At 42.7% G+C, this 25,995-nt stretch overlaps 1 protein-coding gene across 1 annotated transcript in view; it reads right to left on the bottom strand.

Annotated features, from left to right (window-relative positions):
* efnb1 (ephrin-B1) overlaps nt 1-25,995 on the bottom strand; it is a 55,477-nt gene that overhangs the window by 7,103 nt on the left and 22,379 nt on the right. The window contains exons 2-3 of the mRNA XM_031280038.2: nt 23,569-23,846; nt 2,960-3,052 (exon numbers count right to left, since the gene is read on the bottom strand). Coding sequence (XP_031135898.2) covers nt 2,960-3,052; nt 23,569-23,846 — 371 coding nt within the window. The remainder of the gene's footprint in view (nt 1-2,959; nt 3,053-23,568; nt 23,847-25,995) is intronic.

Below are 25,995 nucleotides of genomic sequence, written 5' to 3'. Positions count from 1 at the left end.
AGGGCACATCGATTGTGAGTGACAGCTCGCTTCGGCCTGTTTTGGGAAATGAGCGCATGGATCTGGCGAAGTTGAGGAACAGCCGGCAGCCACAGAAACAGACACCAACTGAGAGGAACTTTCCTAGAACTTTCCTCGAATAAGACATTTCCTTTCAACTTTCATTAACGCGAGTTCAAGGATTTGTTTTTCTCCCAGTTAATAGTTTAGTGTAAAAGCCTGTGCTGCCTGCATTCATGCAGCCGTGTTGTCATTTGGAGATGGTGTTGCAATACGGGGCTGTCGGATGCTCAAATTGACCTACATGGAACGATAACGCAATGCCTGTCTCCTTTCCCGAGAAGGTATTGTGTATATTTCACTGTATCTGCTGAATTTGTTCCGACTCAGACCTTGCTAGCATCAGCAGCTTGTTAGCTGCTTTTTTCCCACCAACTGCCAGGATACACTGCTGTCATCCAACTAGCCAACATTCAAATATCTGCACACACACACACACACACACACACACACACACACACACACACACACACACACACTCTCTCTGCAATTTTCTCAGCAAGTCTCAGTTTATTTTTGACAGGTTGAGAACCAGCTTTTAAGCTGGAATCCGATCATTGTGGCGGGCAGATGTTCCTCTCAGATGGTGGTTAGTGTCTGTTTCGGTCAAAACAACCACATTGAGGATGGGGGGAATGTTTACAGAGTAACACATCTGTGTACTGTACCCTGTCAAATTCAGGATATAGACTTCCACATATTGAGTAAAACTGCGTCTAAAAGTGAAATGTATGATGAAAACCAAATGTTGTGTCCAAGGATATCCAAACAAAGCTCGCTTGTTTACTTGCAGCATTTTTAGATGACTGACCCCGACCATGCACTTATATACCGATTTCAAACACATTTTCATTCTGTGATTACTTTACTTTGAATCTGGCCGAATAACAGCTGAGGAATATCAGAGGCCTTTTTACAATTTCAAGTGGAGTCCATCTTCATCGTCATTGCTTTCGTTTTTATTTCTCGGTGATCTCACTATTTGCACAAACTGTTTATGTGTATAAAAAGATTTATTCAAAACTATTGTACATAGAGACGAGCAATATGGATAAAATCATGTGTCATAGTATAGGTCATTTTACAGCTTGATATTGATATATATCATGATTTTTACTGGAAATTCAACTGAGAAACTGATTATAGACAAAGTAACCAGATGGCAGACTTATACTTAACTAAATACCAAACTAATCACGGAACTTCATTGCATTGAAGCAGAAAGCCTGTAAATCCAATACAGCAGTCCATAAACAGTCCTGCTTATTGATTTGCAATATTGCCTGCAATGGCCTAACACAACCAGAGAAATTAAAGCAACAGTTAACTCAGTATGATTTATGGCAAACTCTTTGACCTTAAAAACCTCTAATCTATTCTCTTACGGTTTATTCAACCATGCCACCCCACCTTAAAGACTTATTTTATGCTGCCAACTTCCCACCTGCCCAGGGACTACAGATGAAAACCAGCCTCCTGGCTAATTCTGGCACATTTACAGTGATGTTTATTAATATGCATTGCCCCTGATAAATAACCTGAATAAATGAAAAACAATGAACTGAATAACTGCTGATTTAAAAGTGATTTAAAAGTGCACATTTGGTAACAATTAATTTGTTTAAACATGTGTAAACAGTATAATAACAACAATAAATGATTTATAACATACTACAGTATAATACATAATTATGATGTAATAATAATGTATTTGTGAACTATAACTCCTCCTGAAGCATCGGTTAGTGGTGTTTAGTCAGCTGGTGAATGAATGAATGAATGAATAAGAAGAAGAAAAATAATCCCTTAAATATGAATGTGAAAGATTAGTTTATTATATTAATTCATTTTATTCATTGTAATATTTATTGAATAATTCTTTTTTTGAAGTAATTCCTTTTTAAATTTTAAAGACATATGTATTGTATTTATTTTATTCATAAATACTGAGCAAACTCCATAAAGGCCACGAGATTTAGGGATGTGTTGTATGGGCCTAATCATAAATCATTAAATATGATTGTAGCTTTGGTATTATGTGTCCATTCATTCATTAACTATTCAAAAACCAGTTATGGATGGTTTGTAGGAGAGGTTAGAATTGTTAAAAAATAAATTAAAAAAATAGCACTCATTAAACACTTTAAAAGTCCTTATTCCTACTTACATTCCACTGTGTTATAACATTTTTTTATTCTGCTTATTAATGCTGTATAGTAAAGTGTTAAGTATTATTATATTTTTCTTTTAAATAAAAAGCAAAAGACAACACTATTTTTTTCTGAATGTATCTATACCGTGTTATGACCTGCACTGCATTAATATATTTTTACTATTATATTTTAAAATGGTTGTTAATGTTAGGGCTGGGTAATATGACTGAACTCTTTATCAACAGGAATATTGTTCAATTGTGTATAGCCTATCAAATGCAAATGTAGGCAAAATCTTAAAATAATCTTAAAAATTTAAATTATAAAACTGATGTTAAATAAAATAAACCGCATTTCATCTAACACAACTCTTCAAAAGTGGAAAACCAAATCTGATTTTGTTTTTACTTACATTTTGCTTGGAATCATTACTTTGGACACCAGAATTTTGTAAAATAATAGAATGATACGATGACATCATCAAGATGCGACACCACTAAAAGTCGATAAATGCTCATATTGAATTATTACCAAGGCCCAGGTAATGTCACTAAAGAAGTCATATCAAAGAAGAAATAAACATTAAGACTGGTGGCCAATTCAGCTGTAGAGAGCAGGTCCTGTCGGCAGACAAAGTCACGCTAGACACACACAGCGATAAATGGAACTGTCACAGCAAAGTGAAACATGGCTTGAAGGCAGCAGCACTGGATTGTGTTCTACATGTGAGGTGAGCACACATTTACCTTGCCCGACTTTCATGATGACTTTCATGGCTCGGCTCTTGCACACGCCTCCCTCCCGATTCTCCAGGCCCTCGACTGTACCGTTGGAGGTTGCTGGAGGGGGGGAGAGAAGGAGATGAGGAGAAAGAAGAGGAAGAGGGTGAAGGACAAGGAGAGGTAGGACGTGATGGAGGGTAAAGCGAAGAAAAGCAGGAGAAAGAGGAGAGAAGATGACACACTGGTTAATGAGCATGTCCATAACGCACAGAACTAATCAATATTTACGACAAGCACTGATTAGCTGTTCCAGTGATTAGCTGTTCTCACCCTCAATCAACCGCCAGCTCCTCTCAACGGTAGCACTCATTACCACAATAAAGTGAAGTCAAATGAATGGAACAACATTAGAGTCTACTGAGGGATGATGGGGTGGAGTGGAGGAACATGGTCAGACCTGTGTGTGCATGTGTGTATGTGTATGTGTATGTGTGTGTGTGTGTGTGTGTGTGTGTGTGTGTGTGTGTGTGTGTGTTTTTTCTGTCTGTGCATACTTTAGCAGTGAGACATGCCAGAGAGAGTTCCAGCTGCTTGCCAAGTCCTCGAGCTGCTTACTCCCTCTGAGCCACATGTGTCATTACTTGCTGGTAGTGCTGAGAGCTAAATGCCTCCCTTAATGTCTGTGCGTGCATGTGTGTGTCCATGTATATATATTAGAGTATGTGTGTGTGTGTTGGCTTCTCTCCATTTTGTTTTAAAGTGTGTGTTCTTCTCGGACTGGAGCTCAGGGTTGTTTATTCAATGTCACATTCACTTCAGACACTGTGACACAATTGGCTGTCTATTTTCAGGCCCATGATAATGACCTAGGGAGACAGAGTGTGACTCTGACCTTAACACTGAGCATTGAGCGGCTAGCACAAGGCGGATGGATGTGTGTGTGTGTGTGTGTGTGTGTGTGTGTGTGTGTGTGGCCGTGCGCCTGTGTGGGCGCATGCAATGGCAGCTCTAATTTTGGAATTCCCCAAATGATCTCCATCTCCGCTTAGTCTGCTGTTTCAACTTACTCCCTTCCTCTGAAATGCTTTTGTTTCTCTTCCTTGCATTATCTCTCTCTCTCTCTCTCTCTCTCTCTCTCTCTCTCTCTCTCTCTCTCTCTCTCTCTCTCTCTCTCTCTCTCTCTCTCTCTCTCTCTCTCTCTCTCTCTCTCTCTCTCTCTCTCTCTCTCTCTCTCTCTCTCTGTTCACTTCATTTAGTTTTTTTATCTGCACTATCTGACTCTACCCCTCCCCTTCCCTCCCTCTTAACTCAATGACCATCTCCCTGGGTGATTGCTTCAGATGGCACCCTCATTATGATGAGATAGTCTTGGAGAGGCTGCTTATCTAATGATGGCACAAAGACAGGCAGACTCAGCAACTAGACGGGGAGGTTGGGTGGGTCCAAACAATGCAAACATGAAAATACTCTCCCTGGCATAATGTATCAATGTTTCTACATGCATTTCCTTGCTATAAACTGCTGTTGTATCAAGCAGTGTTGAAATCTGGCTCTGGTGCTATGGAATAGCTCATTTGGTTGATTCATGCCTTGTCATTCCTAAGTATTATTAATGTTGACATGTTGTTGCCCTCTGGGATTTAAGCTTTGTACTCCAGAGAAATTGAAGAAAACTAAATAATGAATTGCACTAATATTATGTTACATTATCAGATTATACGCAGGCTCTAAGTTACAAAGAGAACCACCACATTTCGTTAGTGTGGCCGGAGTACGTGATAATTTGCAATAACATTGTGACATGAGCTCTTTGGCAAATTCCCCCAGCTGTAGACTCAACACGACTGAGTGAACCGGACACTGAAATATATCCGAGAGGCCAAGCTGGGCCGAGTGCAGTGCAGGAACAAAAAGATTTTAAATTTACGTGGGACATTAATGTGAATGAACACTCAAGGCTAAGTGAGTATTATGATTTATGTAAAGTCCATGCAGAGCGCATGTCTCTTGTAAAGGGAACATTCAAAGACAGTGAGGTGAACAGGCCTGTTTCCAGCCTTAAAGGCGCAACGTCTCGCAGCCCTGAATGGCCCAGACGCCACAATTGCTAACCTCATCCTGCCATTTTCCACCCAATTTCTCCTCTTCTTTCAATTTTAAAATTTCCGGGGCAAGGTTATACAAAAATGAGCTCTTTGAAGATCGAGCTCAAAGGCGCTTCAATAATCTGGCCGAGTGAGTGTCATGCTATGAATTTTATATCCACTCAGGGAGAGCAAATCTTCTCAGTGTTAACTTACTTCTGTCATCTAAATTAACTATTCCTTCAGGCTGGCTGAACAGGCTCCTGCATTACTGATGTGGCATGGTGATAAGTTGGCCCTTCGAGGCTTCTGTTTAGGCAAACAACTGACATTTAAAAGACATGATCAGTTTGTATGTTGTTGGTATTCAGGCCATTTAAAACATCAAATAATTCAAGGCTTTTACTGCACCGATGGAAATTCATAATCTGATTAACCGTGTCCAATTTTAACCACATTTCCTTATGTGACTCCATATTTTATGCACTATTCAAGATGGAAATCAACTCCAGAAACAACTGTTGAGTCCATTAAAAAATGTGCGGTGAATCTTAAAAAAAAAAACAAGCAGACTGCATTAAGCGACACACACTCCTGTGTTTGTCATTTTAACCCTTGTTGGGATATCACTGTATTTACATTTATCATGTCAGTGTTCACTCAAAAAAGGAAGACTGCCAGCCACATTTCTCAAACTCCCAAACCTTTCTCCACAACAAGGACACACGGAAAAGTCTCTCTCTCTCTCTCTCTCTCTCTCTCTCTCTCTCTCTCTCTGCATACTGACGTTAATCCAAATCTGGATTTCCAGATATTAAAAGGCCGACGGTCATGTCGTGTTTTGGAAAGAGGAAACTGGGGAATTGGGTCTTCCTGTGTGTCTTGGAGGAGATAAAAACACAGGGGGATAAAGCAATGACAGGACGAAGAACAAAGAAACTCCCTTTCTGCTGCTAATGATTTAGTGGAACAAACCGGTTAGGAGTCCAAAATACCGAAAGAACTGGTCATTGCATGAAGGAATGTTGCTTTTTTTAATAAAGCGGTCAGGCTTTTTTGTATGATTTAAGGCTTTCTTTGTGGGTGTGGATCATTGGCCGCAGAGTTTGGGAGAACAAAAGATCTACAGCTGCTGAAGTCATAAGAGAAACCAGGTGCCAAATGTTGATGTTGGGAAATATCTACAGTACAAATGTGTCAGCCAAAAGAAAGCCCTACAGGGGAAAGAGCTGGCCTGCAACAAAGGCTCCTGTTCCAATACTACACATATACCACTACTGCCAGCACATTAACACGCATATGTGAATGCAGTAATACTTGCATATACACACATGCACACAGATTTCACTGGGACATTCGGAGTAGAGTGGAAAGATTGCACCCTTAGGTGCTCCGAGGAGAAGAGTAGGAGATGCAGTGCTGACTGGCCGAGACGTCACAAGCCTAGGCTAAAGTGCGACACGGTGGTCTATATTTATTCTCAGGTCTGCTAAATGAGGTCACTCAGGTGGTCCTGCTGAATACATTCCCCATCTCCATCATGAATCATCTGCTGCTTATTATTCCTGTCCAGCCCAAAGGGGGCTTGCTTTCATACACCGCAATAGGCTGTGTGTACGTGTGTGTGCATGCGCTGTCGTGTCTATACATGCGTGTGCATGCTCTCGTGCGCAACATCTGCCCAAAGCACCAAACGAGGGGATAGATACAGCCCATGTGACAGACAGAGAGCAGGTTGTTTAATGAGAAAGTGGATGAGAGGTGACATTCATTGGCTACCTTTCACACACCGCCCCCCCCATTCTGCACAGCATTCAGACTTCCACTTAGACAAGCTGAGCAGGGGTCGGGTAGTCACAGTAACCACCAGTAATAATGTCCACATTTTCAGGAAAAAAAAGCTAAATACATAAACAGACACAACCAAGATCTGATCACTCACACTTAGCATCAAGGAAAAACTCCAGCACACAGAGCCGTTTCATCCATTTGAGGCAAAGCAGGGAGCTAAACACAACCGTGTCAGGCATGCGTGTCTGTATCAAACACAGAGTGTCACAACAGAAGTGGCTATTTCGTATACCTGCGATATTCCTATCTTGCTTTTTGTTTACATTAGCACACCCGAGTCGAAGTGGGGAGAAGGAAAAGAGAGGCTATTTTCACAAAAATATTTCACTCCTGAATGAGCACAGAGAGGGTTAGATTAGGTTTATGGGCCTGATTCCAGAGATAACCCTCCCCAGCAAATCTGGCATGCATGCAAGCATGCACGTGCACCAGTGCACACAGACACACAAACACACACATATACACACACACACACACACACATATATACACACACACACACACACACACACACACACACACACACACACAGAGTGAGGTTGGCAGACTGGAATAATACTGGGGGATCTAGATGTTTGCACTTTGAACCTTTTCTAATCCTGAGTATTAGGCCATGGCTAAAACCTGATTATGGCAGAATGAAATGGATCTAAATAGTTGTCCAAGCCCATCAGTACGCCATTTCTTTGTCCTAGAAATAGAAATGGAAATCAGCAATCAACCTCTAGCTCGCCGTCTCACCCGCGTAGCCTCCTGCACGCAGGCTTGGCTTCGGCAAAGAAAATTCACTCAGACTTTTCATATCATCTCGGATAAATTAGACACGTTGGCTCAGCCGATGGTTTCTTCTCGTGTTTCTTCTCAATAATAAAACCTGGCAGACAATATAAAATAGTCATATCTTTGACGTTTGTGCTGCACATTTTTCATGCTATTTTGCAAATCCAATATTGAATTTAGGTTAGAATAAATGTGGTTATAGAGTAATGTGCGTGGACAGAGCTGATATTCTCATCTTCGTGTTCAACAACGCTGCCTTTTTCCCGTTTAGGTCGCAAAGCAACGCCATGCAGCAGCTCTAATATCACCGCGTGCTGCCTGTTCCCAGGAGCCGCTCAGCTGCACGTACGGTAAGCAGGTAGCAGCATTAATGTCAAGGTTTAAGGTGGTTAGCGGCCCAGTGCACACAACTGTTGCTCAGCTCACTGCTTCAGTATGCAGCCAGAGGGGGAGCTCCTCTCCTGTGTCCTGATTAAATTGCTCTCTCTTACATGTACGCACACACACACAAGCGCAAAAGCATGCACGGCTGCACACACACAACCACCCTTGAAATGGTTGCGAAAAAAATATAGACATGTAAGCACTTGGCCCAACAGAAGCAAACACATACTAAAACGCACACACACACACACACACACACACACACACACAGGCTGCCTGTGTAGCCAGAAGATCAGGCAGGACTTAAGAGCTCCTCCGGCACCAAAATTACAGGGTACCTCTAAATCCTTCCAGCAGAGCGCACTATGGGATAGCAGTGGGTGGGGGAAGGAGGAGTGGTGGTGCTGTGGAGGGGTGAGGGAGGGAGGTGAAGTGGAGAGAGGTGTGTGTGTGGGGATGAGGTGTTTAGAGAGGGGATGGAAAGAAGAGTGTGGGGTGAGCAGGGGCAGGAGAGGAAGCGGGAGATTCCTTTTTTTGAAGACGAGAGAGTGTGCGAGCCGGGGAGGAGTGAGACCTGATCTGTCTGAAGTGTGCGTGCAAGTGTGTGTGTGTGTTAGTATGTCTGTGCACTGGGGTGTCTGTGCAAGCATATGTCGGTGAGGGAATATGGAAGGAGGTGATGAAGTGAGGAGTTGAGAGGACGAGGAGGAGAGCTCAGTTTGGAAAGAAGAAGTGGGAGGTGATCTCTCTCTGTGAAGCAGAGGAAGCATATGTGTGTATTGGGTTGTGCGCATGTGTGTGTGTGTGTGTGTGTGTGTGTGTGTGTGTGTGTGTGTGTGTGTGTGTGTGTGTGTGTGTGTGTGTGTGTGTGTGTGTGTGTGTGTGTGTGTGTGTCTGCCAGCCTTCCTCTCTCTTACTCACACTCACCATTTCTCTTACACTCTCCCCTGATCTCTAGTTGTGTGTGTTTGGCCACTGTCCTGTGTGTGTGTGTGTGTGTGTGTGTGTGTGTGTGTGTGTGTGTGTGTGTGTGTGTGTGTGTGTACATTTATGTGTATGTGTGTGTGTGCGTGTGCGTGTGCGTGTGCGTGTGTGTGTGTGTGTGTGTGTGTGTACATTTATGTGTATTTGAGTGTGTGTGTGTGTGTGTGTGTGTGTGTGTACATTTATGTGTATTTGAGTGTGTGTGTGTGTGTGTGTGTGTGTGTGTGTGTGTGTGTACATGCTTGGGCAGATATGTGCGAGTGTGAATTTGTACTTCAGCTTGTATGCGTACAAATGTTTGGGAATATGTGGTGATGTTGGTGATTTCTTTATTGTGTGTGTGTGTGTGTTTGCGTGTGTGTGGTCCCTGTACATCAGTCAAGACAGTCCCAGATTACAGAGACAAAGGTCGGGCATTATGGACTTCCATGGCCAGCACCACTGGGCTAGTGCTTCAAGACTACTTATGACAGCTTTTAACCTCTGCAGAGGACCTGTCAGCAGCTCCCAAAGTGTCTGTGTGTACCAGACTCACAGCCTGCAGACACAGAGAGCTTCTGCATCATTTAGCTGCGGGTGTCTGCATGTCACCTCTCTGGTGAATCCAGCGGGGCAGAGCTTTTACACCGCTGCACTTTCCACTTTCAATTTCCCAACTCAGCATGCTGCAAAAACCTTGTACGCCTGTAAAACTTCCTTGTGTATCCACGCACACAATGATATGGGATGACATTGTTCTGTGTGCGCGAGCACAATTAAAGACAGGATGCATACATGCGAAATATTCACATACATACATCCAAGACTACGCACAAACAAAGGTACACACATGGTGCAGGCCGTCTGTCGGATCAGTAGGAGATAAAGGACGCAGACTAACAGGTGGACCTTGGGGAGCAGAGCAAGTCATCTGTCTCAAACACGAACAGACTGAGCACACTCCAACGTGACAGATGCAGACAGACTCATCTTGGGTACATCGCATCCTGAACCTCTCTCCTGCACTCCTACAACCCCCTCCTCCCTTCATGCAAACACAAAATGAAGGAGGCCTGCTCAAAATGTGCACACACACTGCTAAACCGAAACCCACATAATCTGACAGGTGTGCACCGGGGGACTTCAAATCAGAGAATTTTGAATGCGGTCGATTGGCACAATAAAACAGTGTAACCTGAGGGAGGGGGACCTACAGCTTCTAATACTATAAGCTGTTGCATATAGTATTAAAGTTATGAGAAGCAATGGCAGCAGCCGGAGCATCCAATATTAATTTCATAACCACACTGACTGCAAAATTCGAGCAAACCACGACTCTGCTGTTGCTAATATGGAACATTTTTAGATAGCTATTTCAACTTTACCTGCTATTTCAGCTATAATGTATTCTGTTGTCTGTGTGGAGAAGTTGCCAGTAGCCCACACAACCCTCCCTAATAACAGAGTAGATAATTGGCTGTAATGGCTCTTTTCACCGATATCATCGAGCTGCAGCCGCAGAAAACAGTTTACACAAATCACGTGCAGAGTAAAAACAGCCTGAAGAAGTGGCCTACAGTAGCTTGTTTTGCTTCAGATGACTCACAGTTGCATACATCTAGAAGCACATACTCAACCTTAAAAGGAAAAAACAAAATTTTTTGGCCATGACTGTTATTTGTCTTTGTTTGCGGTGACTGTCGCTCCCGATCAATTAGACAATTATTTTTAAAAACTGGCACAGCCCTGGTGGGCACACACACATCCTTGAATACACTAAACTAACATGTGAAGAAATACGCCCTTAGAGCTACACACACACACACACACACACAATAACCCAGCGCACACACACTTGCCTCTGAATTACCGTCTCAGACAGTGCATCGTTGCACTAATGGCAGCTGAAATGTTGCGTGTTCAGAGAAATAAGCAGACGGGAAACTGGGTCAGAGAGAGAAAAAAAAATGGCATTTCACCTTCCTATTTATCAGAGCTAAAGGTTAGAAGAGATGCAACACATACTGAAGCACACACACACACACACACACACACACACACATACACACACACACACACACTCAAAACCTAAAGCTTAATTTTGTTCATGTAGGAGTGGCTGAGTTACTGTTTATCTCAAGCTTAACCAATGTGTATGTGTGTGTGTGTGTGTGTGTGTGTGTGTGTGTGTGTGTGTGTGTGTGTGTGTGTGTGTGTGTGTGTGTGCATAAGGCTTGTTTGTGCGCTCATGTGTGTAGCTAACAATGAGTACACCATACATGAGTTCATTCCTTGTTAGATGGAAGTTCCACATTAATGTTTCATTAATCCCATCATGGCCAGTGTTTCTCCTACCACAGAAATCAGTGCGCTCTTTTCTCAACCAACTGCCCACTAACTGCCCATGTCAACAATCAGTCCAGATTCTTTACTCCTGTATTATTATTATTATTATAATTTAATTTAACAGATAGCAGCACCACTAGCGTCTGATCCCCATCATTTTGACACATTATTGGAGCTTCTGTTAAACTAAGTGATCACTTCCTGCTGCTATGTCAAATTAAAAGCTGCACACCTTATCCATATCCATAACCATATCATTTGGTCATGGTCAAGGGTTAAGAACATTCTCGGAAGTATACACAAAGAAATGGAGCATATTATTAAATTTTCATTCTCTATTAAACATCATTCATACTGGGGAGAGTGGGGGAGAATGCCAAGAGAAATGGCAGACAAAAGAGACAAGTATCTGTTGACAATGTTAACAGCAACTGCCCTGAAATTACCTACTAAGAAGTGGCTGCAGAAAAGGTGTCCATAAATCTCAACATAGAAAGAAATAATGAGTACATATTCAATGATTTAAAATTGATGGACAAAGGATTTCTTGAATTAGCTATAACTAAGTGAAAAAAACTCTTTTTCTATCATCTAATAGCACTTAACACTTTACAGTAACCAAAAAAAGTTTTTTAAATGTTTGCATTTGGCTTGATAAGGATAACACCAATACTATCTGATTATCCCTTTACTGTGTCCATTAAAATGCCCTTGTATTAATCTTATAGCCTATAATAAATCCCAGCAGGCATCTTCTCCAAACATCCATATTCGTGGGTGGTATACTGGTATAGTCAGGTTACACTTGTGTAATCAGCTGACAGATGCACACACAAGGTCTTAGTGAGCTTGTTCCTCAGCAGGAGGCTCATTGAAGTTTTCGTCTTGCTTCATTTGCACTGATAATCACACAAGGTGAACCATGGTTCACTCGCTAAATCCCAACAGATGATAAAACTGATCCTCTCCGGCTTTTCTCTGGCCTTTGTGGTCGTCTACAAAGGTGATATGGGACTCTGGACTCTGGAGAGGAGTCGCCCTCCTCGATCTAAAGGTCCACGAGCCACAAATCAGCCTGCGCTGCCTGATAAAAGAAGCGCTGGGATGGATCGGAATGTGGCGGGTGATAGTGGTAGCATGTCAAAGGCCATGAGACTTCAAAAATCTAGATTGACTAAAGAGCTAATCTGTACAAAAAGTCCCCCCTGAGGGAAACCAGAGCCAAAGCCCTGGAACAAGTTAACGAACACCAACGGGCAGAGGACGCATCCTCAGAGAACTTTGCGCTCGTGCTGGTGCATGTTAATAAAACGGGACATGTGTGTTTCTGTCTGCATTCATGCAAATGAGTCTAGATGTCTTAGCGTGTATACATGTGTGTAAGGCTCATCAGTATGTGTGCGTGTGTGTGTGTGTGTGTGTGTGTGTGTGTGTGTGTGTGTGTGTGTGTGTGTGTGTGTGTGTGTGTGCGCGTGCGTGCGTGCGTGCGTGCGTGCGTGCGTGCGTGTGTGTTTGTGTGGCTCCTACACTGTGTCCATTCATCCTCTGTGGAAAGCGGAGCTTCATTTCACTGACCTTTTCAATCTGGCCTCCAGAAGAGAGTTATGACAACTGAGCCAGCCTTGTGTTCCTCGGCACAATAACACTCATCAAAGATGGGACTCAAACAAACAAACAATAACTCTTACTGCAGGCTCAGGCGCTTCCAGTCGCAAATAGGCAATCCAAAACAAACCCAATGAGGTATTCTAAGTAAGAGGGAACGGCACACTGATGCAATGTGCGAGGAGAGAAATGGGTGCTATGGCTCAGGTGTGGTGCTGGCCTCAGGGTAATGAAGCTGCCTGGGTGATGATCAGGTCAGAGCAACACAGAAAGGGACAGATTCTTTTTTGCCCATAGCAGATATTCAATTTACAATTATATTAAACTGAGAACAGCAGCAAATCTTGCAAAAATAAGTTCATGTTTGGGATCTTTGCTAGATAAATGACTGAAACAAATAAATGCTGAATGGTTTCAACACAAGAAAGATTGCAGAGAGGGACATAAAGAGAGGGAGAGATGTCAGAGACAGAGAGTGTACTTGTTATTTAGAAGAGAGTTGATGTCGGCCCATCTGTTGTCCGCAAAAACAAAATCTGCAAGCGGCAGAACAAAGACGGAGATAGAGAGCGAGAAAGAGGACAGTGCACGTGTGTGTGTGGGGCGTACATGTGTCCCTGTGACCGTGCATGTGTGAATGCGTGTGTATGTGTGAGCCTAAACCCTGGGGGAATCTCCTGTACCTGTTAACATGGAGGTGACTGAACAAAGCTGACTGCAGCCAACATGGGATCCGAGTAAGAGCAGCTCTAATGCACACAGACACGCACACATGCAGAGGCATTGAGATGCACAGGGTGGCAGAGAGACAGTCATATATATATATAATAGATAGAGGTTCTGATGTAGCTGATGTGTTAAGAGCCAGAGCTGCAAGCATGGCTCCAGACCACAGCGAGGCTTCTCTGGCTCTGAGGCCAGGCTGCAACACAAGAAGCAGGAAAAGAAACACACTTTTCCTCCCTTTCCCCTGTTATTCGCCAAAACCCCAATCAGAGAGCACAGCAGACCACAGAGAAAATGCTGCTGATTACATCCTAATACACACAAAGCTAGCAGCTGACGCACATATACAAACACGCACGCACACACACACACACACACACTGATTACATCCTCTCTGGTGCTCCTCTCTCCTCATCCCTGGTATCGGTTACACGGTAAAGCCAAGCTGATCGAGGATCAGTGTTTTTTGGCGCAGGGCGGTGAAAGAGTTCGGGAGCTTAACCTCTAGTCCGAGAGCGGGGAGAAGCTGGGGCTCTGGACCCCCGTGCTCCCAGCACAAATAAACAGCTACAACACAAAAATGTCTGGCAGACTCGAAACAATTTCCTGAAGGATCTGTCACTGTGCAGGAGAGATGGGGAGAGGAGGAAGGGGGGGGGAGGATCTAAGGAGGAGAGAAAATAGGTGGAATGGCAAGGCAGAGGGAGAGACAGATTAAGTTGCAGAAGTAAAAGGGAGAGAGGAATGGAAAGAGAGAAAGAAATTGAACCTGTGGGTTTGGAACGGGAGGTAACATTTTTCCATCGCAGACTACGAAATCATCAACTCGCCGTGACAGGCGGCACAGTCTGAACGCAAACACAACACGTATTTATTTGAAGACGTGAAGCTGTTTTTTTAAGCAGCCCATCCATCCGTCTATCCATCATGGTACACATGCACACACTGTGCCAACACACACGTTTCACACCCATGGGAACGCTGCCTGAAAATATCTTGTGCTCAGCTAAGCTACAAGAGAATTCTCTTGAATGTGCATTAACAAAACGCACAATGCATACAGCAGCTTCTATTACGCAAGCAAATCTGTGCAGAGAGGAGGAGGATGGACGTGCATTGTGTTTTTTGTGTGAGCATCTATTTGCATGCTACTGCGAGCTTATGAGTATATATATTTTTGAATTTGCTTATGTGGCTTTGTGCTTATTTATGCCTGTGTGTTTGTGCACACACACGCCTCTTGTGTAGTTGTCTGCTCCCGTAACTGTGTTTTTGTGCTTGTGGTCGGGCTGGAATGGAACATGGACATTTTGCCACCGAGCTGAATTCACAGAAACGGGCTTGGTCCTGGCCTGCAGAGCAGTATTTATACTCTGTATTTAAGCGTTGGACAACCACAGCAATCTCTATCACCGCCTTGTGATTCATGTGTGTTTGCTTTGCTCAGCACTGATTCGATTCCATCAAGAAGATCCTTTTCTCCCCCCCCCCAAAAAAAACGCTTTCCGCAGAAATGTTCACGCCATCCCCGCTCAGAGTTTCATCAGCCGCCCCTCATCGTAGCTGACCAAGCATGCAGTGGTTTCCATAGCACGGATGCGACATTAAAACTAACAACCTCTATAATTACACATCCATATTTCTCCGATGAGTTTGTGTAAACAAGTCCGGGCTCCAGCTCGGGGAGGCGGACTTCTTGGCAGGCCCTGGCTGAGGGTGCAACTGAATGGCTGTCGGAAAACAAAGCCATTTCAGAGTCCGCCTTGGAAAAGAGAAACCACTGTTCTGGGGATGGTGGAGAGGGAGAGAGAGCTCCATCTGAAAGACAGAGAGCTGTGATTTGAGCTTAGCTATTGGCCAGAGAAGAAAGACACTGAGAATATGTTGGCAAAGCAGAGGGCAAACAACCTCAGACATCTCAGATGGAAAGGGAAATAAGCAATTCCAGAGTGTTTTAGATTATGGGCTGTCATTGTTTTATCCTGCGCTTATGTTTTTTTTAACAGCGATACACCATTGTCCGATACAATTTGCCATATGGACAATGATGCTCATGTTCTTGTGTCCTACATTTTACTCTTCCTAATCACCATGGACTCCAAACATGCATCTTTCCAGAAGTCAAAAGATGTCTCCTCTCCTTTTGCCTGAAGCTATTTTAGGGTTGCAAAACCACAGAGATGGTTTCTGCATTGCGGAGAGAATTAAAGAGAACAAGGAAGCTACTTTCAACAACTGAAAAAACGCTTCTGGAGAAAAGAGTTGTTCAGCAAATGAGTTTGTGTTAGTTGAGAACAGTGTTGTTGTTTCGCAGAGTTAGCTCTGTGGTCTCTTGTGGTCTGTGTGTTGTGAGGAGATCTAAGCTATCAGTTAACAAAAATGACTTGAACACAGACTTCCCACAGCACCTACACACACACACACACACACACACACACACACAGCTTTGGTACGTGAGAGCAGAATAATGGAAGAAGAAAAGGATGGAGTGAGGGATGACATAGAGGGAGAGAGAAAGAGAGAGAGGGAGGGAGAACTCGCACGCAGGATAAAATATTCTAATAAGATAAGCATGGAGCACAGCCGAGGAGGGATGAGTGTCTGCATTTGAAGATGCACGGAGCGGACTAATTGAGATGAATACATGAATATATCAGCTTCATCTAGCAGCGACAGGTTCAGGCGTAACCAATAGTAACCATTCACTTGTACAGCCACGTGAGCAGCCCTCCGTCTAAAAGAAAGTCCCCGTGTCTCCCCTACCCCTAAACAAACTCCTCTGTAATAAACGAAAGGCAATAACCAGCGACAATAACGCTGTGCCTGCTAACCCTCTCTGAATGAAATATCCAACGGAGAAGGAGCAGAGGCAGCCTGGATAGATTTGCAAAGCAAGCAGAAAGTCATATATTACACTGGCACTGTAATAAACACTGGGCCATACTCACTAACAGGGGGGAAGGGGGGGTTAAATCTCCTTATCCATGCTGCTTCACTGGTACCCACCTGACCTGTTAGCAGGGTTTACTTTGAAAATTAAATCCGTTTAGGCTTAACTCTAATCGGAGACATCAATGACAGTTACTCCAAGTCAATCCACAACTGATTCTCTAATTCTTAAAGCATTTCCCTATTCATGATAACTTACTAATTAAAACACAACACATACTGGAACAAAATGAACAATTGAAATGTAACGGTATGAATGAGAGGACAATTTTTTTTAACAATATCCTCCAGAATCAAGGCGTAAAAAATGATAAAAACTGATTCTTTTCAACCACTTTTTGAGCTGTTATGTTTCTTTATCCCAGGATTCATATACCATAGCATTTAAAATAGGACTGATAGAAATGTTTGCCTACAACACTAATCATTATTTCAGGTTCTGGAAGCGATTTTTTCCTGATAAATATGCAATAAAACAATACGTCCTTTGTTCTGAGTCCACATTCGATGAAAAAGGAACATCCTGGACAGTGTCTCTTGCTTGTAATTATAGTATTTCAGTGGAATTTTACTGAGGGAGGTTAGCAGATGTTAACAGTTATCGCTCCTCAACAAAAATTAATTTAATTGCGCGTTAGAAATGTGTGATTTATTTGCATCTCTATAATCTGACAATCAAAATGTCTTTCAATCGCGCCGCTGACAAATGCAACTGCCTTTTTTTTTGGGAGAGGCTTTAATTTGATTATGGTAATTTTATGTTAACTCTAAAAGATGACATTTAACTATTTTTTTCTAATCAGATTACTGTTATTGCACTGCAACAAATCAAGCTATAAGCCTGTCGGCATTTATATATTTTATTTGACTGTACAAGCATGTGTTTGTGTGTGCATGTTCCAGAGCTCACTTGCACACATGTCATGTGTTTACATCCTCGCAAAATGTAGGGCAGGGGAGGATCTTGTGATCTGCTGCAGCCGGGCTAGGGACCTTCAACTCTTCCAAGGATAAATAAGAGGACATGAAGCTGACCTTCACTGTAAAGCAAAAGAACTTAGTGTTGCATGCATATTTCCCAATGGAGGAGGAGAGGATATTTGGATGGAGGGGTGCATAATGTTGATGAGGAAAAAATAACAGTGATACAGAAGAGAGCCCACGCAAAAGAGCATGAATGTTAGTCATATGCAACATGCCTCCTAACCTTATTCCTGTCTGGTGTGAGCACCACAAAAAGATAATCCTACAGCGTCAAATACAGTTTGTCAGCTATATTCTATTGTTTTTCCAAGAGTCAGGAAATAAATAAAGCTTTTTCAATAACCAATTTATCCTTAAATAATAAAGTGTTTATCAGTCGCTCTCGGTTTCCAGATTTAAAAAAAAAATGGAGGAAGTTGGATTTACCTGCAAGTCAAATAAACAGAGTGACAAAAATGAAAACAACTTTGCTGTTTTTTGCGAGCGGGACATTATGTATTTCAGTGAGGCAATCTTCTAGAGGTGAGATAGCATGTGCTCCACTGCAGCAGGATTCTGGTGGGGAAGTCAGTGTGTGTCAGAGTCCACGATGCTACACTGAGATGAAGAGTGACAGCTGTCAGGAGGGATCAGGCTTACTCTGCCCGCTGCACTGGAAATCAAGGGAGAAGAGGAGTGTATGACGACAGGCTGCCTCTGTTTACTGCCTTGTGGCCTTACCCTTATATAGAACAGAGACTCACCGGCCCAGCTAACCACTGAGAACATATCACCGAGCAGTCATGGTACATTATTTCAATGAGGAGCGAATGGGAGAGAAAATGGAGGGACTTTTTTTGGCTCCACTCGGGGGACATATAAAGACTGTCTGTATATATGTGTGTGGGTATATATGCTTGTCCCTTCTCTCTCTTTCCCGCTCTGTTGCTCATTTTCTCCATTATATTTCTTTCACCTTAAAAGCCTCCTGTCTAAAATCACTTCTTTCCTGACTCAAACCCCTAAACACAGCACGGCCATTTTACTCACAAACAGCTCATTCCATATCCTGTGTTTAGACAAAGCAGTGAAATACAACCAGTTTGTACGCTCATACACCAGGGGGGCGGTGTGTGTGTGTGTGTGCGCGTACACAGGGGGTGGGGGGTGCTGATGGACAGCACAGGCTGGTGCTGGTCTGGGGTTTAGATCAGTGCAGGGTTATCATTACTGACCCCCTGCTGTGTTTCCGTGACCCCTTGTCCGTGAGTTTTGACCTATAACCCCCCCACGACTCCTGTCAGAGCTGGGCTTGGATAGACGGGACCGAGTGGACGGGATCCCCTGCGGTGATAGCAAGGCACAGGACCCACACACACAGACAAATATACACGCACACACACCATGTGTTGCTTACTTTACCCCACACCTTTTGCTGCTTATTCTACCCCATGGAAGGAGCAGAAGCAGGAGAGGGGGTGGGGGTGGGGGTGGGGATGATCAAGGAAAAGACAAACGGAGCCGTGGAGTCAAAAGTGGAGACCGGGGGTGGACAAGAAAAAGACTGTTGGAAGATTCAGTGGAATGTCCACTCCCTATGTATCTTCTTCTTGTGTCAAACGTTGTCTGCCACGTTTGACCGTTAATCAGGCCAGATAAGCTGGGTCTTTATAGGTCGAGCAGATTTACACCGCTCTGCTGGCCGGCCGGACTGCATTCCCAGCAGAGACGGTGGGATAATGCACTCACATCTTATAGGCGGGGATAAGCTGGCCTCAAGGGGCCTCAACACACACACAAACACATGACTCTACTGTACAGGAAAAGCAGGAAAAGTGTGTTCGGTGCAGGTGCTCTCTGTCCCTCTCTTGCTCGCTTAGGAAAACACACTCACACATTACACACATACAGAAACCACGCATGGCCATTGTCTAAATGATAGATGAAGTGTGTCGTGGTGTATGCACAGGCCGCAGTGGAAAAAAACAAAGCAAGCTCTTCCTGTTGCAAAGGACAACAACATTAACATAAAACCAAGACAAATACTGCATCTGATTACTGCTGACGCGAGAGCGTTACAGTATATGAGCCTAATGATGATCCACCATCAGGCTGCATCCTGCACGGCCAGCCTCCCTTGTGAAGGATTTAAAACTGGCTCTAGTTATGAGTTCACAGTCTGAAACGCTGTGAGTGCTAAGTATTCTTAACACTTGCATAATACACACATCAGCAAGACTGCTTTTATACAGCAGACACAAAAAAGCAAATGTTTTCTCTTTGATGTGGAATAATACTGTAGTTGAGATGCATGCCCACGCACATGTCAGTAATAGTTAGTTAAAATATTTATGATGTAATCAGGAGACAATATGTGGAGCAGCCCCGCTAACAGCCGGCTAGGAAAACTTTGAGCAGACGCCGAAAAAGCCCAAGGTGTATTCTCAAGACATGTGGGTGTAATAAAGCTCAAAGAAATACTTCCAAGTCCACATGATATGTTGCCACAGGAGCGGCCCCCCCAAAAAAATTGTCGCTTGATAACATCACAAGCTTCATGCTTCCCCGCATTCTGGCTTTGAGGGAGAGTTCGCAGATATCGACTAAACTGCTCCAGATCAAAGGAAAAACATATGCGAGATTTATGTTACCGTGGCTCTTTCCCTGAGATGATGTAAAGAAGCTATTCTTTTGAGAATAAAACATAAAGCAGCTTGTTTTTATTTTCTTAACATAGGAGACATTAAACTTTATATCTTCAGAAGCATTTCAAACTTTAAAAGATATAAAGTTAACTCATCCAAGGAAGCATTAGATCCATATTTGGGAGGAAAAGCAATGTAAGGATATGAATATTGTATAATAATAAAATAATGAAATAGTATGGATATTTTAAAATACTAATTAGGGTAAATTATGTCATAGTCTATCTAACAGCAATATATAGTATGCTTTATAAGAGTAGATGAGTAGTGGATCCGTTTATTTCTTGTGGCCTGCAGAGCATTTGTTGACTTCTCAATGTGCTGTTCTTGGCATAAGGCAATTAATCATCTCTGATCATTTCACTGATTTGGAGAGGAATCAACTACAGATGTGGCAGAACCCCCCGACTGACAGTATCCTCAGACCAGATCAACCCCAACACATGTTAGGATTTTACAAAACTGTTCAAGTCATTCCAGGAAATGTAGGAAATGACTAAGTAATAATTAGATAAGGCCTAATTCACACCTAGAATAACACTGTCTTTGCATCATGAACTGAGCTAGAATTAGGTTAGCTTCTGCAGCTACTGAACTAACAAGCTAGAGAAACAACATCTAACCTGTCTGATGCCTCAGATAAACTGTAGCTTACATGGAACTTTAAACCTCTCGTGATCCAAATGATAAGGCTGGCATTATTCCATAATTTCTTATTGTCAACAAATCCAATTGAAAGACCAAAACCAACAGTGTGTTTGTCTGTCTCTCAACACTCCCTGACTTCCCTACACCGTCTATGGCAGCCCCAAGCCCTTTGGTTCCTGCTTACATTTGTAAATCTTAAAAATCTGGTCACAAAATTGTTTCATTTAAAAAATTAAAAAATAAAGTCAGTCAGACAGTACTTTCTTTAAACAGCTGGGCATTGTGGTTTTTAGCAAACGTTACTTAAACAGGAGAAATATTGCATTCTTTGGGACAATTCTTTTAGTTGTGGATTCATACATGTTTGGTGCCCCAGTTAGTTTACAGCAACAGGACAGTGTACTATACGAGGGAGTTGACTCAGTATACGCTACAGAACCCAGGTCCATGGTAATAATGGACATATCACCCACTGCAACAGTGTAGCTCACTGATGTGTTTTTGATAGATTTTTGAAAAACAATGGAGCTCTATGGTGCAGAGGTATCAGCTATCTATATTAGACTTGGGCTTCCCAGGCAATAGTTGGATACATTTATTGTTGTTTTTATGGGATTTGTTGGCAATTAGAAAATAATCATTCAAGATCAAACATGTATGAGTACTCTCAAGTCTATCGTTGAACTTTATACCTGTGAAATTTACGTTGTCACTCGACAAAATATAAATTTCAGTTTTCAAAAACACATCAGTTTCTTAAAGGAAGCAGAGGAATCTACAGACCCATCAGGGTATGAGAGAGTTTTTGTCTTCACTGAAGTTAGACTTTAAACATTTTCAGATGTATTTTAAAAATGTGACAAAAACTTAAAGTAACATATCTTAATTCCTTCAAGGTGTTTGATTCAATCATATAGGAGCGAGCTCTGCAGCTCTGCTGGAATATGACCAGTTACAAGTCGCAGGTTAGACCTACTATCCTTCCAAGCCCACACTAATATAAAACACCAGGTAAATTCTCATAAACTCAGTCTTGCCATGTTATGCTATGGTTTTTAAATTGCACTGGTGAAGGAACTCCTCGGGCTTCAGCAGAAAAAAACAGATCCCAGCGCGGGTGACTGCTGAAGACATGATCCACTTCCTTTTGGAGCAGAGTAAAAGTACTCTGAGAGAACAGTGACTTACTGAGACATACAGACGGCCTACCACTACATCTTGAACTAATATTACTCTAATGATGTGGAGAGTAACAATAAAAAATAAAGCTTCTGTTTTGTTTCTGTATGAAGCCTTTGGGAGTTTGAACTGGAGGATTTTGATGAGGAGGATGCCAAGCCTCTGCTGATGCTCGTAAGACAAGAATCCTGAGAAGATTTGCAGTGTAGTTTGGAGGGAATTGTTATCACATATTATAATATGTGAAAACTGCACTTCATATATAATTCCTTGGTTCAGGTGTGGGCAGTAAATGAGTTTGAAGCCGGATGCTCCTTAACTCCCCAGAGGCCTTACCTCCTCCTAACTTTCAGTGAGTTACATTTGACACAAATGTATTAATAGTTAAACTACAGTGGTTTTAATATGTCTGTGATATTCTTAAGGGTTTTAAAAAATATGTGTCTAAAACTAATGAGAAGGGAAGTGTGCACAAAGTCTATGTGTCTGTGTTTTGTTTGTTGTAAAGAGAACGTATTCAGAGCTTTTACTTCAGGAAATATAGTGATACCACAAAGCAAAAAAACCCAATTACAAGTAAAACTAAATTCAAAGTTCAACTAAAGTATCATCACCAAAATGTGCTTATGGTATCATCAGTAAAAGTACTCATTATCCAGAATGGCCTCTTTCTAAAATTTCCTTTAGGTAATGGCTCATTTTATAGGTCCGCAATTTCCTTATAATTTTCAAGAAATTTTGGAGGAAATAACTATATCATTTTGTACTAATTACAGGACAATTTGAATTTCCCATAGAAAGATACAGCTACATTTACATATATATTATAATTGGGAATTTAATTTATAATTGGAAACTGAAGTCTTCATATGTGTTGAACTGTTTGCTTGCCTTTAGGCAGATTACACATGCTTGCAGCTGAGCTGCTGTGTGAGCTCTCTAGGTTACACTAGCAATTCATTGGGATTCATTAAATAGAGGTGTACCAACTGAACACTGTCTCTTTTCCAAATAATTAGTACCTAGTTATTTTCAGGAAACTTTTCAGGAAATGATTAGGAAATTGTTGTGAAATGACAGTCCTGAAAAACAAAGTGTCTTGTGTATAATCTTATACTAATATAGTATTTTCCTTGTACAAAAGTGCAAATGTAACTCAAAAATGTATTTAAGTAAAGTAGTACTTGAGCAAATGTCAGTCAAGATTGTTGGTTTGTATCCTGAACTCTAACCCCCCCCCCCAACAACCAGTGTACCATAAAGGCACGTCACCTCCAGTTGTTGCCATGGAGCTGCTGCAGCGAACATTAAAATACAGTTTTACCAGGAAACTCCCAGGTGTGACTGTGAGTAACTGAGTGTGAAGCAGATTATTACTCTTCACTTCTCTTCTTAAATGAAGGTTAAAAAGCTAAATATCAACAAGAAATCATCTTTTAAGACAAACGTACAGGTGATGTAGTAGTTGACGTTCCTCTTGAACTCCAGGCCCATGTAGTTGGGGCTGAACTCTTGAAATTTGATGGTGAACTTGATGTCCTTCTCTGGCTTGTTACAGTTGACCAAGACATTGGGATCGAGGACTGTACTGCAGCTCTCCGCCTGCTCCCTCTTCACCAGGTACAGCTTGTAGAACTCATAATCTCTGCCTTGGTCCGCTTTGGGACAGATGATGTCCAGCTTGTCCCCGATATCTGGGTAGATCACCAGGCCTTTTCCAGCCACAAACCTGAGCAACGAGAGAAAAAAAAAGATGAACTGTTACTAACACATAATAAAGGAAGTCTGGAAAAGGAGCCACATTATTCAACAACAGTTTATACAATCTTAATACTTTGAGCTATAGGAGTTATGGGTTTAGATTAGTCTGGCATGGGCTTTTAGGCAGAGCTCAGTTAATTTACCCCACAAAAACACTACATGTTGCAGCTTGACATCGTACAGCGTTAGTCGACAGAGCGCTTCACACAAATCCTCAAAAGTTTCTCTCCATACTTGGATCCAAATCAAAGCATACCAAAAGTTTGCAAGGAGGGAAACAAGATGGCCCAACACAAAATGGCTGCCGCAGAAATGGCTACAGATGGGATTCCATCCAAAGAATGCACTGATTATTTTTTCATATTTTTGGACTTCCATACAAGACCTGTGCTTTATTATAATATCTACGCTGCTTCTACTTCAGAGGTCTGAGTGTTTGGAGGAAAACAGTGTGTGGGGGTCAGCCGGAAGGTTAAGGCTTCCTGGTTCATCTTCCCTCTGCCATGGTCATCTACTGGAGGATTAAGATAATCCATCTGGCCTTATTGTATCTCTCCACCTCGCTCTCTGCTGCCAATTCAATCAGATCAGCTCTTGTTCTCTTTTATTCATTAAAGGTGGGGAACGGGAGGAAACCCAGCGTGTGTGTGTGTGTGTGTGTGTGTGTGTGTGTGTGTGTGTGTGTGTGTGTAAGTGTGTGAAGAGAGGGGGTGGGGGTACACTGAGTACTTACAGTGTGTTTGGTCAGTGGTGTGTATGTTTATGCATGTCTGCATGTGTGTGTGTGTGTGTGTGTGTGTGTGTGTGTGTGTGTATGTGTATGTGTATGTGTGTGTGTGTGTGTGTGTGTGTGTGTGTGCATCAGTCAGCAAAATGGGCTGAGGTTGTGGTCTGATTGGGGGGGGGGCAGACGGGCTGAATCATTGTTCTGGACTTGTTTGAGGCTTAAAATGTCAACATGGTTCAGCTCTGCTGTCCCAGTTAGCCAAGCATTAACCCAGACAGCCGGACTGACCACGGGTGTGTTTGTGTGTGTGTGTGTGTGTGTGTGTGTGTGTGTGTGTGTGTGTGTGTATGGCCGCAGACAGCGAGCACAGCAGCGGGGCTATCTGCTAGATCTGCCCATGCCAGCGGATTTAAGCAGGATTTAGCAGCGCGCAATGCATTTGTTGTTCTTTCTAAACCCTCACGTTTTAACAAGACATCAGGGGCTGGGCCTCTCTCTCTCTCTCTCTCTCTCTCTGTCTCTCCCTTATTTTCTCTCAGAGTGTAATCTCACCTTATCTACAGCCCCTCATTTCATCATCACACACATCATTTCACCACTAAATAACTGACTCTTCAGACAGGCCCAGGGAAGCGAGGACTGTGATGCCTCCTTAAAGAGGAGTGTGTCTCCTCTGACGTTAAACACCAGAAAACGGCCAGCCATTGTAAGAAACAATCATTTAAAAAGTCCCATTTTCTGATGAAATACCTCCCATGAAAATGAACATGATTGGATTAAGGCCTTTTTAACATTCATGACCATTCTTCTTGGACAGGGGCATTACCAAATAAATGACTTCATTCACAAAAGAGATAAATGCAACATGAAATTAGCAAACCGGTCAAAATCCACCTATCCATCACCCCCCCCACACACTTTTTTGCCTGCATATGATGTCATTAAAGCATTTGTGGATAGGACCTCATGTTCAAGGCTTGGGAGCGGGTGAGACGTTATTTCCACGCTATTGTCTGATGCTCATGGGGGTGAGGGGAGGGGTGGCACTATTTCAAGGGCTGATAAGAGGGAGAATATGGGGTCTGCTTTTTCCTACCTCTCCTAACAATTTGCTGGTTTTCAGCAGCAACACTCTGCATGTGCTTGTGTGTGTGTGTGTGTGTGTGTGTGTGTGTGTGTGTGTGTGTGTGTGTGTATCAGCGTACACTTTTTAATGCGTGTGCGTGTGTTGCACCATGCCTGGGTACACGTGCGTGTGTCTATGAAGACATGGACACAATCAGCCTCTAATTGGATCTACAAGATGCATCAGTGAGGCATAAACAAGTTTCCATGGCAACATTAGGCTTTGTTGCTGACCACCCCCTCTCCTCCCCACCTTCTCTCTATT

The sequence above is a fragment of the Sander lucioperca genome, chromosome 1, assembly GCF_008315115.2.
Source record: "Sander lucioperca isolate FBNREF2018 chromosome 1, SLUC_FBN_1.2, whole genome shotgun sequence".
NCBI classification, from domain to species: Eukaryota; Metazoa; Chordata; class Actinopteri; order Perciformes; family Percidae; genus Sander; species Sander lucioperca.
Note: the sequence above shows the minus strand (reverse complement) of the source record. Positions and strands in the feature narration are given on the sequence as shown.